Source organism: Trachymyrmex cornetzi, unplaced genomic scaffold, assembly GCF_001594075.2.
Source record: "Trachymyrmex cornetzi isolate Tcor2-1 unplaced genomic scaffold, Tcor1.1 scaffold687, whole genome shotgun sequence".
NCBI lineage: Eukaryota > Metazoa > Arthropoda > Insecta > Hymenoptera > Formicidae > Trachymyrmex > Trachymyrmex cornetzi.
In genome coordinates, this window is record NW_017300011.1 from 797,791 (window position 1) to 813,633 (window position 15,843).

Sequence of the window (15,843 nt, forward strand, 5' to 3'; positions counted from 1 at the left end):
GTATTTCTATTATGTATGTTTTAATTTTTTTAATGTACAAAGAAAGAGCACACACTAAAGCTCATTTTCACAATATATAGTTACTATAGAAAGAATATTTTTGCTGAAAATGTAAAAATTTAGCTAGATATAAATCTAAAAATAATTTGCTTGGACCGTCAAAATAATTATATAAAACGCTCAACTAATTGTTAATGTCAAAATTTTTTGCTCATCGTGCTTAAGTTTCCTACGTATTATAATTATTTGATCCAACAAAATTATTTTCAAATCTACATCTAACTTTTTTAATACTTCAGAAAAATCATCTTTTCCGTGTACTTAAAAATTATACATAGATATCAAGAAATTCATAAATGAAATTCATAAATTTCTGTAATCTTTGGGTGACCATATATTGTGAAAATAGACCTAAGATGCATATATAGTGAATTGATCTAAAAAGATCTTTATGTAGGGCTGCGTTCGGAAACTTCACTCAGCTGCATCCCAGTTTCAATGAACAAGGACAAAATGACATATCCTGAACACACCTTAAATTACACGATTCGCCGTGTCAAGGCAGAAATCATGGCCATACCATTTATGAACGAAAAATCGATGAACTTTTTTGCCAACGTTTATTTCTTATTTGGATATTAGAAGGAGGTGCACTCTATCGATTAGCAGAACGATGAAGTAAAGTGCAGCTGGTGATACGAATAAATCGAAAATAGTACCGACTACAGCAGTTAATTTTCACAACACTAACGGGAGCATACTGGAAAGTCGTTTGACTCTTGATAATTACAATTATAACTTTATAGCATAGGCATAGTTTTATTTTAAATTATAATGTAGCCATACTAGTAATATAGCATAAATTAAAATAAATGTAACGTGTAATAACATTAAATAACATAAATAATGGTAGATTAATCTAGATAGAAATTAAGAGATCATTAATCTTTTTCATTATGTATGTAGATAATCTTGCACTGGCAATTGCAGTACTGACTGCACTGATAACTGCATTATTTTAACGGTTTCCACATACTCAAGACACAGTACTTAACGGTTGTAATGTACTCGAAATGATTTAATGGCTTGGTGAATTGCTAATTAATTCTCAAGCAAAACGCTGAATGCTAATGTGTCGCTGTGTCAATTTGATTTTAAGGGAACGTGAGTAAGTGCGACTCAAATGAAGTTAAAAAGTTTGAAGGTGCCAATGAAAAAAAGTGCTAGAAAGAAAGACCCTTTATACCAACGATGAAAATCGCACTCAATTAATTTTTTTTCTTTCTTTCGTGTACTTTTCTCTTTGATCCGTCGATTAAAACTTTACGTTTTATGAGAGATCACAGTGAAAGCATATTCTACCAGACCTACTATGGCTGAAACACAGTTGTATTATTTTGTATCTGAGCCTGTATTGAAACTATTGAATAAAGATTTTGATGATTAAACCATGTTGACCTGTTCTACCAGATTAGGGACAGCAAGCGCTTTTTTCACCAATATCAGACTATCGATCCTGAGGGTGATGAAATCGTGTATGTTCAGCACATCGCGTCAATTTTCGCAAATAATAATAGTGAAACGATACTGCTACCAAATACGGAATCGTTCGCTTTTTCGGTCCGCCCACGAACGAACGTCATAAAGCCAGCCAACAGAGAGAACAAGAGAAGGGAAAAAGGTGGCTTCTGTCCATTTGTGTAACGTTATATTGCGTACAATATTTGGAAATTTCATCATTAATACGATAAATCTCTGTAAAGTTTCATCTTCTTTGATATATTCCCCTTAATTCTGTTATAATTTATATAATACAAAATTAAGAGAAATCTTGATTTGAAAATTATTATTTAATCGTGCAAATTATATATTAAAAATGTATTAACCCGCAAGAAGAACGTTCGCGCAATTTTTTAATGGTTATTTTTGCGCCAAGTTTTAAGTGAAATTCTTAAACTACAGTAAGTCGCCAAAGTGAAATTACAAAGTTCGTCCTAGCTTGACGCATCGAAACTTAGTTTAGCCAATAAGGAACTCAAGTATATTTTAAACTCGACAAGCTACATCCGTTTCAATGACCGCAGTCTAATTCCGAGCATTTATTCAATAAATACATTTAAAAGGACTGCTCTACTTATGCAAATTACATAAAACCCGCATATGACATCACACTTTGTTTCATCACGCGTCGCGTTATCTGAAAATCCTGACAAGCATAGAATCAAAATGCTCTATAAAGGTAAAATTGTCTTGAAACTCTTGAAAGTAATCAAGATGAAAGTGATCAAGATGATCTCGATAGTGGATGACGAAATTTAGAATTCCTGCAGCAAAGGAAACCGCCGAAGGAAATATTTTACATTACAATTTACGTAAGCGTGAAACGGTTTCACAGACATTTTATCGGAACGTCGCACGTGCGATCTCAAACGCAAGTTATCGAGTGGGCAGTCCAGTGCCATTCCATGACAGCCTACGCGATTTCGACAATCCACGCCCGACGCGAATCGAAAGTGCGAAGGGAAGGTGCATGTGTTTCTATAAGACCCAGTTTTTCATTTTTTGATTAACTTGTGATTTAGATTTAACCTCATTTAAGATCAGATAATAGAAGAGTTATGTTTTTCTAATTATTACCTTGATTGGTGTTCACCATACTAATTCAAATCGACTGCATATCCAGATGCATATTAATTGTCATGTACAGAGAAATAACAAACATTATCGTCAAATGTAATTTCTCCGTTATATACATTATTATCTAAATAATCGTTTTATTAGAAGGACCCCAAAATGTATGTGTGGGTCAAAACGTATGAATTTAATAAATTGTTTTAAGACAAATTATACACGTGATTAATTAACATCGCAAAATCTTGAGTTGGCTCTAAAAGGCTCATGTTTTTCTTTATGATTTATATCGCGTGCGAGCCTATTTATTAAATTATTTTTCTAATTATGATTAATTACAAAATTGATGATTTCGTAGTTGTGATAATTTTAAAAATTACTCACTACAAAATCATCAGTTTAATGATTAGTCATAAACTAAAAAAATACAATTTTTATATTATCATCAGATTAAGCCTAACTACAAGTTAACTAAAAAATGAAAAACTAGGCCTCAAAATTATCACTATGAAATCATCAGTTTAGTGGTTATCAATCGTTTCGTATAAATGGTGACTTTAAAAGTTACTATAAATCCATCAGAGCTAAAGAATCATAGCTAAAGAAAATACGATTGTGTAATATTTTTGTAAAAATCTTTTCAAATTTTCGACAATAATTAATCACTAAACCAATAAATTCGTAGTAACTTTTAAAGTTACCACTATCATCAGTTTAGTGATTAATCACAGATAGAAAAGTACAATTTTTACATTGTCATAAAGTTAAGTGAAAGTCTAAACACAAGTTAACAAAGAAATGAAAACCGGACATACTGCATAAGAATTTTTTTCAACCAATAACCTCTATGTCTGAAAAAAGAAAAGAAAATGAACAGATTTGACTACTAAATTTAGATGTACGATATAAATCGCTTCCGTTAAATATAACATGTATTTTGATAATGTGTAACATTATGTATTTCACTCGCGGATTAACTTTGGAAACTTGGAAAGACTTATATCGTGTAATTGCGAACGATCGATTGGATGCGTAGCTGTAAAATCTCCGACAGGCGCGTTTCGCATACATGGTCGACCTATTAATTAGTTGTGCAACGAGTCGACGGCACTTCCAGCGCAGTGAGAAGCCGACGAAGCGTATCGCAAATTGCGATCCGCGGAAGCCACGTTAGTATAACGCCCTCGTTCTTCCGTGATTGGAGAAGTATACAAGGCGATATACAGCGTTTAATAAAAAAGCGCTGTTCTATCTTCGATGCGTTCTACCTCTAATCTGCGTTGGTTTCCTAATCCTTCTGTCATATAACTGTTCACCTTTTCACTGCCGTGTTTCACAAGATTCCCGCTAAAAATGTAAAAGTGAAAATGAGATAAAATCCGTGGAAAACCTCTATTGTTTGAAGAGTGAGACTTTTTAGGCGTCGTAAATTCGCACAAAGATGTAAAAATGTTTACTTACCAAATTTTGAAGTTATAAATAATATTATAATATAATTATACAATATAATAAAAATATAATAATACTTAAATATTTTTTGAGTTTAAAATTCAATGTAAATAACTTAAATATTATATTATTAAATATTATATATAATTTGAAGTTATAATACTATTATTATGTAATATTTAAGTTATTTCTACACTGAGAAAAAAATGCTGTTGATTCAATTAAAGTCTATATTACGGGCTGTCACTAACATAAGTGATTAATTCTTGTATATTTTTATTGACACAAAAAGGCATAAATTATTATTTCGATAATCAAGCCTTTATATCAATAAAGTATACGCATGAATTAATCACTTATGTTAGTGACAGCCCATAATATAGACTTTAATTGAATCAACAGCATTTTTTTCTCAATGTAAGGTTAAAATTCGAACAACTTAAATATTACAATATTATTATATTATTTTATAACTTAACTTATTATATTATTATTATATCATATAATTATATTATATTATTAATAATTAATTTTGAAATTAAATTTAGTAGATATACGCGGGCATACCCATGCATTGTTAAAAGGGCCAATAAAGATTCAATCGCTTCGACTTATACGCGAAGAGGCTCAAAGTCGCGGAATGATATCGCACGTTTGCGAGATCGAAAGTACACCGCGGATTCCGAGCGACGCGCGTTTTTCCTTTCCGTTGTTCACCACCCGTGACAATCACTCGATTAGCGTTCGGGAGTGAAATCATGTCCTTGGCACTATTGTCCTTCGTCACGTCGCGAACGTGCGTAAAATAAATGCGGATTATTGCCACCCTGTGCATTTATTTCATGAGAACGACGAGAACTTATGACATATCTTGGCGCACGTGCTCCCGTACGCAAAACCGCAGATATCAAAGCATGTGTGTTCAAGAATTTGTTCTGCTTCCAATAGTATAGTGACTTTTTTCGCTCTGACTTGAAATAAAAAAGTTATGTCTAATTTTCGTTTCGCGAAAACATGAAAATGGTCAAATTTTCAGATCTTTTTTTTGTTGCATTTAATCATCAGAACTCTTTTCAAAACCTATCAGGAACTCTAGAACTTTTTGGGGAAGAGTCAGAACTCTATTAATTAAATCGGAATTTTTACAATAAAGTGCCAACTTCACAGAGGCAGAACAAGTAACATCCAATGAATTCGAACCACTAGTTTTTTAGAAAACATTATACGACAATGTTGCAGAATTTTCTTATGGCGAAGCTTCATATTTCTATCCGCGTTTCCACAAAAATGCTCCTCGATTTAAAAAAAATAGTTTAAATTACAAGAAAACTCTTGAAAACAATCGTACAGTTATACGATAATGTTGCGAAACTTTTGAACAAAGCTTCATATTCAGTCGTTTTTACAAAGATAATTTCTTGATTTAAAAAGAATTAGATGTACTTAATTTTTTTATATCAAACTACAAACTTGAAAAAAAATTGTACGGTGAAACGATATATTGCGAAACTTTCGGGTGAAACCTCATTTTTAGTCGCTTCCATCCACAAAGATCATTTCTCGCCTTCAAAAATTATATAATTTTTTACAGTGTATATTCATATCGCTGATTTGCTTCAACACATAACTAAAAAATTATAATTGCTTGCAGAAAAAGAAGGGAAACTTAAAGAAAAAAAGAAACAACATACTTTTAAAAAACATACTTTTATACCTCCACGATCAGTTATTATAATCAAAATTACATTTAAAAATTAATATTGAAAAATTTTCATGACATGAATTCAAAACATTGAAATTAATTTTCTGGAAAACTTTGTTTATTTAGTTGTGTCGTTGTTGTAACAAATAAACGAATCGATATATTTAGTTAGAAAAAGTACGCTTCATGCGGATGATATAAATCGAGAGAAATCGAATGATATTCTGAATACCAATTGCTGGACACAACGTATCGCTATTCATGCACGGAGACCGACTTACGTAAATCGTGGTGACGGTCGCACTTCTAACCATATCCCTGACGTCGTCCATCTCACGTATGGACGTCGTAGATGCCGGCGTGGGCGCCAGCATCACTTCACTCGCCATCCTCCCCTTTTCTCGACAACTGTTTCTCCTCGTAAAACTCTTCTTACGTCGTTCAGTACACACCTTCGATCGAATTCAAATTGCAAGAGTTTCAAATTGAAAATCTGCGATGCATCGCATCTCCTCAGATTTTTGCCAATGAAAATTTTTCTCATCTATTTCTCATCAGGGAATACTAAAGATTTGATCCGATAGTATTATAGTAAAGAAACGCCACGTTCACTGTTGAATTCATAATGTCGAATTATACCCAGTTGGAGTCATTTTCAATTATTTCTGTAGATCGCCACTGTTACTACTCAATGTGTCATCAATTTAATTAAAACAATGACGTTAAACAATTTAACTAAAAAAATATATTAAATTGACTCAAATTTATTATTTACTAGGAGTATTAATATCGATGTTGTTTACTTTAAAACTAACCACAGAAAGATTTACATTTTGACACACATGAAAGTTAAAAGTAACAAAATGTTATTTAACTCCAAAGAACTTGGGACCATTGCTCCTTTGATATTCAACAATGTATAAATGATATAAACACTAATCATGGCACTTCGACTCATCATGTTCGCAGCATTATCTCGAGATTATCTCCCGACTGAATTGTCGTGATTTCGTAATGCAGTTCCATGAGTTGTTAATCTTCTTGATGTCTCCTCTCGCGAAACTTCGGTATGGCAGCGTTCGCTTCCGGGAAAGTGTCCAAGAGAAGGCCCCAGTGAATAAATTTAATTTCGGCGACCAAGTTCTCGCACCGACATTATTAATAACGTGATAATTCACTCGTTTCGTCGACAACTCCGTTTCTCTTGATATTTCTCTCTTTCCAGTTAATAATTAACAAGACGCGAAGCAATGTTCAGTAACGATTGCACGATGGCTGCAGCTGCAGCGGGAATGCATCGCTCCCTTCTTCCCGATAACGCGATTCTCCCGATGGCGTGGGTCCAACATCTGTCTTCGATCGTGTCGACGATGGAATTCCCAACACCATCGAGGGAAGAAGCGGTTGAGTCGTTTTGTTTTCACACAATCCAGCCGGATCCTTGGGATTGTCGCAGAGAAGTTACAGCACCAATTGCAGCGGACATTCTATGACTTGCACTATACCGCGGCTAAAGATCCCAAGAATGAAGATAACGAGGTGAAAATCGCGATCAATACGCACTTCCGAGATGATGAATCACTCCGCAAAAGCGTGACGTACACGATTGTTCGCATGAGAAGGAAATCCTTGAGATATGCAATTGCATTACCTGATCCGCCGAGTGTATTAAACAGTTTGCATCCGCACGCAAAATTCACTCTTGATTGTTGTATATTTACACTTCCTTTTCATTAAAATCTGTCTTTTCCCAGACCTTGAGTTTCCTAAAAATACTTGTCACTAAAATCTATCTTTTTTCAAACTTCGAGTTTCCTGATATACACTTCATTAAAATTTCTATTTTCTCAGATTTTCGAATTTTCTTATATACTTTTCATTTAAATTTGTCTTGTCAAACCATGAGATTCCTAAAATTCATTCTTTACGACTACAACAAAAGGGCGACTTTTCCCCCGAATAACTCGATTTTCTTCGTCAATCGATGTCACCATCGATCATTCCGCCACGTGCCTCACCGGGGAATAATTTCGACTGCAGCACGTCGAATTTAATCACATAATAATCAATTCGGATATCCATCCACCAAGGGATACGAGGAGCAGCGCGTTGCCGGTTCCGAGCGCGAAATCACACTACGAGGCGAGTCAGCGTGCGGCTTTAGATTCCGCCGAGTGCACTGGAGACGGCAATCTACGGTCGCACGAGTGAGTCAGCTGCTGCGTTTCGTACTCACGAACACCCACGCGAACGCACACGCGTGCACGCGGTAACGAATCAAAATAATGCTGGATCCCTTAAGCCCAACGTGATTGACTCTTACCCTACGGAAGCCGGGTCTCCCTTCTTGACCCGTGAACAAAACAGAACTCTTTCTCTCCCTTAAAATAATTATTCACTATTCTTTTAAGTGAATATACAGAAAGAACGTTATGCTGAAATATTTAGCAATGTAGATAGATATGGAAATATTCGAAAAAATATCTCAGGTAGATCTGAGAAAATTTTGTTGAATCAAGATGTAGGAAAGTCAAGGATAATTATATAGGAAAGTCATCATAGTTGGAAAATTTATGTTCAATTTAACACATTTTACATGTTTCAAATGATTCAATTTTTGTGTTAATTTAATACAAATACGTGTTAAATTATTTTAATGGTTCAATCAAATTATTATTTTCAAATCTATATCTAGCTAAATTTTTAGATACTTCAGCGAACCTATTCTTTTCGTGTACAGTTTAGAGAAACGAAAGAACCACACCCTTCTAATTTTAGAGATATAATCCCACAAATTTTACTGCGTTAAATGCTAAGTCAAGTGTGTTCCCAAGGAAGAATCATCTGTGATAATCTGTTACGTTAGAGATTTTCTAATTCTAGCTAAGCTTGACAGAGAATTTTTATATTGTCGGATATTTTTAATTAAAAGTAACGACCAGCGCATCGATATCGCTGTGTGAATAATTATTTTTGTTCTGAAAATCGTGCTCTCAAAAAGATGATAAATACAATAATTAAGAATATTTACAGCTTCAGCGAAAGACACGCTGCGAAGAATGCAGCGAGACTAAGTACATCGCGTAATAGGCACGTTCAAAATGCATAGTTGCATCTTGAAACACCGCGCAGAACAGTTTAATTAAACGAATAATTCCCGAGATGACGCACACTGATAAAAATAGCTCGGCGAAGCCACAAAGTCTTCTCCCTATATAAATAATTTCTATTTTATCTCATTCTATTTTACGTACACTGTTAAATTCAAATTATACCTAATTTTAATTATTTTTAATCATTTTTATAAATCGCCACTGTTTCTACTCAATATATTATTAATTGAACGAAAACAATGAAATTAAACAATTTAACCCCTAAGAAAATGTATTAAATTTTTTACTTAAATTTAGTTAATTATTTACTAAGTGTATAATGCATTAAATACGTTAATATCGACGTTGTTTACTTTAAAAATAACTACGGAAAATGAATTAATTTATAATTTGACACATATGATTAAAAATAATAAAATGTTATTTAACTTGAGAGTTTAAATTGCCATTGTTCCTTTCATATTTATACTGAAAACAAAATGATGTATCAATAGCATTATTTTAATTGAAAATAATTTTGTTAATTCACAATAACACCATTAATAAAACAAATACGTCATACTCTTATTTTAATAAAATTTCATTTGTTTCATTAATACTGTTGTTAAATTAGATTCGAGGAACCATTAGTTGAAATATTGTCCCACAGATTACATAATTTCATTTAATTTTATACGATTTTATCTGATGACAAATAATTTTCTTCACTATATATGAAGTCATTTGGTGAAATAATTGATTTTATCTAATATCACACAATTATTTCTATTAGTTATACGAGTATATGTAATTATCGGATCATACATATAATCCGATAATTACGGGATTTCATATGAATTTTATAATGATTTTGGGGACTCTGTCCCACAATTACATTAAGTAATTACCCCCTTGATTATTAAAGAGTATTAAAAAAAAAGATGTATTAACAGCATTATTTTTAATTAAAATAATGCTGCTGATACATATCTTTTTTTTTCAATGTAACAGTGTATACCTCGCTAAATATTCCAAACTTTTCGAAAACTTTCCCAAAAACGGTAGGACGCTGTTAGTAGCTGAGAGAATGAGAGAATTGATTGTGGAAAGCGACCGAGTGAGCGTATTTCCTTTCGTAGAAAGCATCCGACAATGTGCATGAAACAATGCAGGCCGTCGCACAACGCGGATTCATTTTCTCACGGTGTATTGGATTACTTGTTCTTTGGCGAAGGACGTTGTGCGTAAGTGTTGAAAAGACAGAAACGTAACGCAGCGACAACCTATCTCATGCTCCCGGCGACGCCTCCGTCTTTTGCAAATCTGTTTTTACGAGCCGGTTTTATTCATCAGGGGCACTTCGCGAGGCTCGATATTACCTGGAACTCTCATAGAAGTATTCAAAATAATAAAGAAGAATAAATGTTCGGTGAGTAATAAATTCAACATTCGAATGTCTTTAATACTAAATACGATATGAACACGGTGCTGTTTAAGATCGCACGAGGCCATAACTCCCGCTTTCAATTTACCACCCACATCGGCATTTCCCTATTTGCACGCGGTTTCGAAAACGGCTTCGATTATCTCGAGGTGCGAGCATGTCACTTTCACCGATTATTGCTTTTTAAAGGCGCCTGTTCGAGGATGGGATAACGTGTTATTATTATGTAAAATACACGGTGCACCAGCAGTAAAACACAGCTTTTCCTTACGATAAAGGCAATTGTTGAATATTGAATTGAAAATAGAAATGCTAATAGAAATGCTAATAGAAACGCTAATCTTCACAATTAGCAAATATTTCGAAAGCAAAATGAGCTGATACCTATTAACCTTTCATCTGCAACCTTTTAATTCAAACGTTAAAATAATTTAATGGAAATTGAAATTCGAGCAAAAATTAAGGATAATGGAAATGTTTGTAAAAATGTATAATTTATAGCAATAAGAGAATCAAACTCTACACCTTTCTTTATTTCGAAGAAAGAGAGTGAAAGGAGGATGTTCAAAAAATGGGCGATTTTTATCCAAAAAAGTTTAAACAAAAGAAATAATACACTAAAAAAAAATTGATTACTGCAATAATTTAGATAGTAAAATATAGCATAGCATTTTTATATGGCTGCAGCAATCAGTTTTTTGTTGTATCGAAATCATATACTGGCATTGCGGATAGGATAACACAACTAAAAATTTACTGCTACAACCAAAAACTGATTGTTGCAGTCATATAAAAAGGCTATGCCATATTTTACTATCTAAATTGTTGCAGCAACCATCTTTTCTTTCAGTGTACTTTTTATATAAATTTTGATATTCTGGATACAATAAAATTATTTAAAAATTCGTAACGTTTGGAGATCATCTCGAAAATTAAGCATAAGCATGACCTATTTATCCAAGTTTCAACGTTCTTGCTCAATTTTCGAAATGTTTTCCAAACGCTACGAACTTTATAATAACTTTATCATATCCCAGGTTTCAGAATCTACAAAAAAGCTATTTCTTTTTTACTTACACCTTTTTAGGCAAAAACTGGCCCTTTTTTAGCATCCTCCATACTTTGGCTTGCGCCAAAAAAGACGGAGAGAGTAAAAACAAAGTGTTAATAACAGCAACGTGTATACACCTAGCTAAACATCCAAGTTAACTTACGTGCGGAATACATGGCATAAGTGAGGCTCTACCACGCACACGCTTTGTTCGTGATATTAATCGTTTCCGAGTATGTGTCATGGTCGTCGTAATTACTCTAAAAGGAGCCGTGCAAGGCACGTAGCGAGGCCTCGTCTTTCTCTCGACGTCCGCAAGGCGAATGCAGGTGTCTCAGATTAAGTCGTCGTGACTGAACACGATGTGGATCGGTCGACTGATCGATATTTCAAGATCAGTGGCGCACCGGGTGCATCGACATCAATAGCCGCTTTAATCTGGCGTTACTAAGATGAAAATATGTAGCACGATTAATAAGAGAAGACTAAGAGCTGAGTGGTAATATACTGGTAATAATAAAATTTTTTTTATGTTTCAAATTAAGTTTAGTCCTTTGACACAAATTTGGTACAATAAATTTAATGATTCAAAATTTTTTAACTTAAAGCAGATCATTTTGCAGACTGTTTTTTATTATAAAAACAGGTATTATCTTCCTTTAATGATTTCTTCTGTTTAGAGAGAGAGAGAGAGAGAGAGAGAGAGAGACAAAAAGATTATAATTTCATTATTACATCCATTTGCACGATGAACAAAAAGTTTCTTCTTTTTGAAAGACAATATCAATAATTTCATTATTACAGCCACTTATAAAATGAATAGAAAGAGAAAAGGAGACGAGAGAAATTTGTATGTTTAATATTATTGTTAAAAACATTTATTCGATCGACTTTCTTCAAATAATTCAATTCTGACTAGCTTATAAAACCGACTGGAGATAATTTTTACAACAATAATTGGACGTGATCGTGATATGCAAAAACTGAAGCTAATCCAGGTTTTCGTGAACGTTCCTGAGATTCAAAAGACGTAGAAATCGGAACGTGTAATGGGCAAGAAACCACGGCGGCTAATTGCACGGCTCCGCGCACATGCGCGTGCTGCAGCATGCCTTAATGTACGTTTGATAATTGCACCGCCTGTTACGGTGAGGAATGCTCGTCCGCTCCTGCGTTAGAAAAGGAGGAGAGTCTCAGCGACACGCCTTAAATTAGGCGCTTAGTTTCCAGTACATTAATCGACGGAAACAATCGAGACGAGATCGCACTCGAAGAGCACGCACGATAAGATCGCTCTTTTCCTATACCATGGCACGTAGCAACGTTAGCAAAAACGTATCATCGTCGATGCGTTTACTTTCAGAACGATCGTACCCGAGATCGTGAGGTAGGTCTCCCTCAGATCGTAACGTCGACGACTTCAAAAATAAGTAAAGAATTCCGGTATGAATAAAGATCGCTTGCACGCAACAGGAACGACCTTGCTTTCCAGAAACGAGAAAAGGAAACCAGTTTATGCGGCATAGTGCGTTAATGTAGTAAATTTCTCTTTGCGTGTTAGTCCTTTGAAGCAGCTAGATTGCCAATATTTCATATAATATTTATGGAAACTACACTCTAAAGAATATGAATTTTTGTGGATGTAGATTTAACGTCATGCGGTGTTTATATTCTTATACCATGTTGTTTAAATCGTAAATCCACATCATGTTGCACTGAAAAAGTGTATTAAATTTTATTAAATCGTTTATTTAAAAAATACCAAATGAGATATTATTTGGTACAAGAACCATTAATTTAACTATTATCTTTATTGAGTAAATATATATTGACTATAAGTAAATTTTTAGTTGGTATTATTTAAATATTAAAATTTAGTACATTTTTTCTAGTACGAGGATATTAAATCCATACGCATATTTTTCTAAACTATATTCTAAAACGTCTCCAAGGAAAATTTTACTCAAAATATATATTATATTATATCGAGTAAAATTTTCTAGAGGACCTTTTGAAGTGTAGTCTTAGAATATAATATTTCGTATAATATAACGTTTATATAGAAATCGACTTGATAGATAGATTTATATCCGACATATATATAAATCTGAGCTTAGGTATTGCCTTAGTAGCTTTTTTATAACGCTATTGACAACACATTTTTGCTTGAGAAGCCAGAACAAATGATACTCGTTGAACGTGTGCCAAACGAGATCGTCGATAACGAGGCTGCTCGCATGGCCAAATATCGATTGTTCATCGGTGGAACGGATTGCGCAGACCGTCTGCAATCAGGGTTAACGGTACGGGGCAAAAAAAACATTAAATCATACGACAGTGAAGTATTACCTACGTGATTTGCACAACAGCGTGCAAAAAAGCGCGAATTTGATAGTATCCCGCGCGATCTTCATCGAAGAATTTTAAGTGTAAGGTAAAACTAATATATAGAACATAATTTCTCTGCATAGTAGAACTGCGACTTTATAAAAATAAGAATTAAAAATCTCTTGTATAATGTATAAAAATACGGATATGTTCCATTAAAAAAGATGTAGAGACTTGGAAATAAAGTTCCATTAAAAAGTCTTATATACCTGTTTCCACCAATGTAGATTAACTTTAACCATTATAGTACAAGAAAACTAACTATAGTAGCACTGAAATAGTATCATATTTTGAGGGAAAAAATGATGAATTATAACAAATCTTATTCAATAAAGCTGTAAGATATTCAAAACCGACCTCTGCACTGGAGTCTGTATTAATTGGAATTCTAGATGAAAATGGACAAAACGTTCTGATTAAATCTATTATTATAATTAAAAATTCTGATTGATATGACCAGAATCCTCTTCGTTCATTTTCAACCAGAAATTTGTCTCGCGTCCTTTAAAGGTTTAACTTACTCTTCATCTTCCTAGTTATATAAAAATTATAAAATTATTATAAAAATTAGAAAAATATGAAGAATAAATTGAACCGAAATTAAAGTAAATCCACATTGATTGGAAATGGGTATTGGAAATAAATTTGATTACACTGCCAAATATAAAAATAAAACTCTTTCTTACGGGTCAATAAATGAAGCTGTACTGGATGATCGATGCGATTTCCTGAAAACCGGAGTTACTCGCACAAAAATGTCGGTGAATTTATGAGTGTCCAGAATAGCTCTCGAGACGCATGATCTCGCTCGGGATCAGTCGGGGCAATTAAAGGGATAATTAGAGTTGTGCGATTCGTCGAGGCAGTTCGCCGAAGACGCCGCCGTCCGAAGGAAGGCGAGTCCGTGTGCACAGGTGAAACGCCAGCAAGTTTTATCGCGCAATAAATAACATTGCGCGCAGGAAACGAACGCCATATTCGTCAACAACGTCATAGCTCGGGAATAGTTTTACTGCCGAGCACGGTTCTCTCTAAGCTCCATGCGTCTCGCAAATACACGTGACAAACGCCTTCGGACACGCGGTCACGGAGAACGCGAATGTCCCACATCCTGCGATGAAAATAATCTTTGTCACGGGCCCTATATAAATTCCTCGGAAAATCTATTTACTGCATCTTAACCCTCCGGAGCTGACGCCAAAATCTATACACAGTTACTGACGCCGATTCTGTAAGACCCATTTAATTTATATTAATTAAAAGCACTAAATAATTTCAAAGAGAATCGAAATAACATAACTGTTATAAAAAAAGAATGAATATAAGTATATTATTTTAATACAAACAATCCAAATTTGTAGATGTAACATGAAAAAATTGAATTGTTTGACATTTTTGACAAAGTGATTATAATTGAGTGGGTTCAATAGATTGACTCACCATCAGTTCCAAAGGGTTAAAGACGTCCTTCTTCCTAGATACCCAACGTATATGTATATATGCTGGTTTATCATTTTATTATAATGGTATCACAGTATTATAATGTTCCTAAAATCTCTGTGCTTCATATGCCTTTATCCAGAATCAGTTGTATTACAGTGATCCTTTTCAGAAGATTCTCGAGCCACACAATGCACAATACTGTTAAAATATCTCCTAATATAGATTAATTTTAATCTCGATTAATCTATTCTTTATCTTTTTCTCTCTAGTTCTAAGAATTAGAAAAAGATAAACAGTAAATTAAACCGAGATTAAAGTTACTCTACGTTGGCAAAAATACTTAAGACCCATTCCTACCAATGTGGATTAACTTTAATCGCAATATCTTACTTTTACCTATTTTCTAGTTCTAAGAATTATAAAAAATGCATTATAAACTGAAATTAAAGTTAATCTACATTAATAGAAACGGATATAAGTCTTTCCAAGTCTCTATCCTCGTTTAACTCTCTACGTTTCTTGGATCTGTTTCCATTTCGGCCGGAGGGTAAGACAGGCATAACACCTACCTGACGGGACTCGTAGGCGTCGGAGAAGTGATCGGAATCGCCTCCGCTGGACTGCTGGTCGATTGATGCTGCCG

General features: G+C 33.9%; 1 protein-coding gene across 5 annotated transcripts in view; it reads right to left on the reverse strand.

Moving 5' to 3' along the window:
- The window catches only part of Patronin (calmodulin-regulated spectrin-associated protein patronin), a 63,529-nt gene extending 57,115 nt beyond the window's left edge, over positions 1 to 6,414 (reverse strand). For 4 of the 5 annotated variants that reach the window (XM_018517446.1, XM_018517445.1, XM_018517443.1 and 1 more), the window contains exon 1: positions 6,064 to 6,414. In XM_018517446.1, the coding sequence (XP_018372948.1) occupies positions 6,064 to 6,171 (108 nt within the window). In that variant the 5' untranslated portion in view covers positions 6,172 to 6,414. The remainder of the gene's footprint in view (positions 1 to 6,063) is intronic. The other variant, XM_018517444.1, reaches the window with a different exon arrangement.
- Positions 6,415 to 15,843: the final 9,429 nt, after the last annotated feature.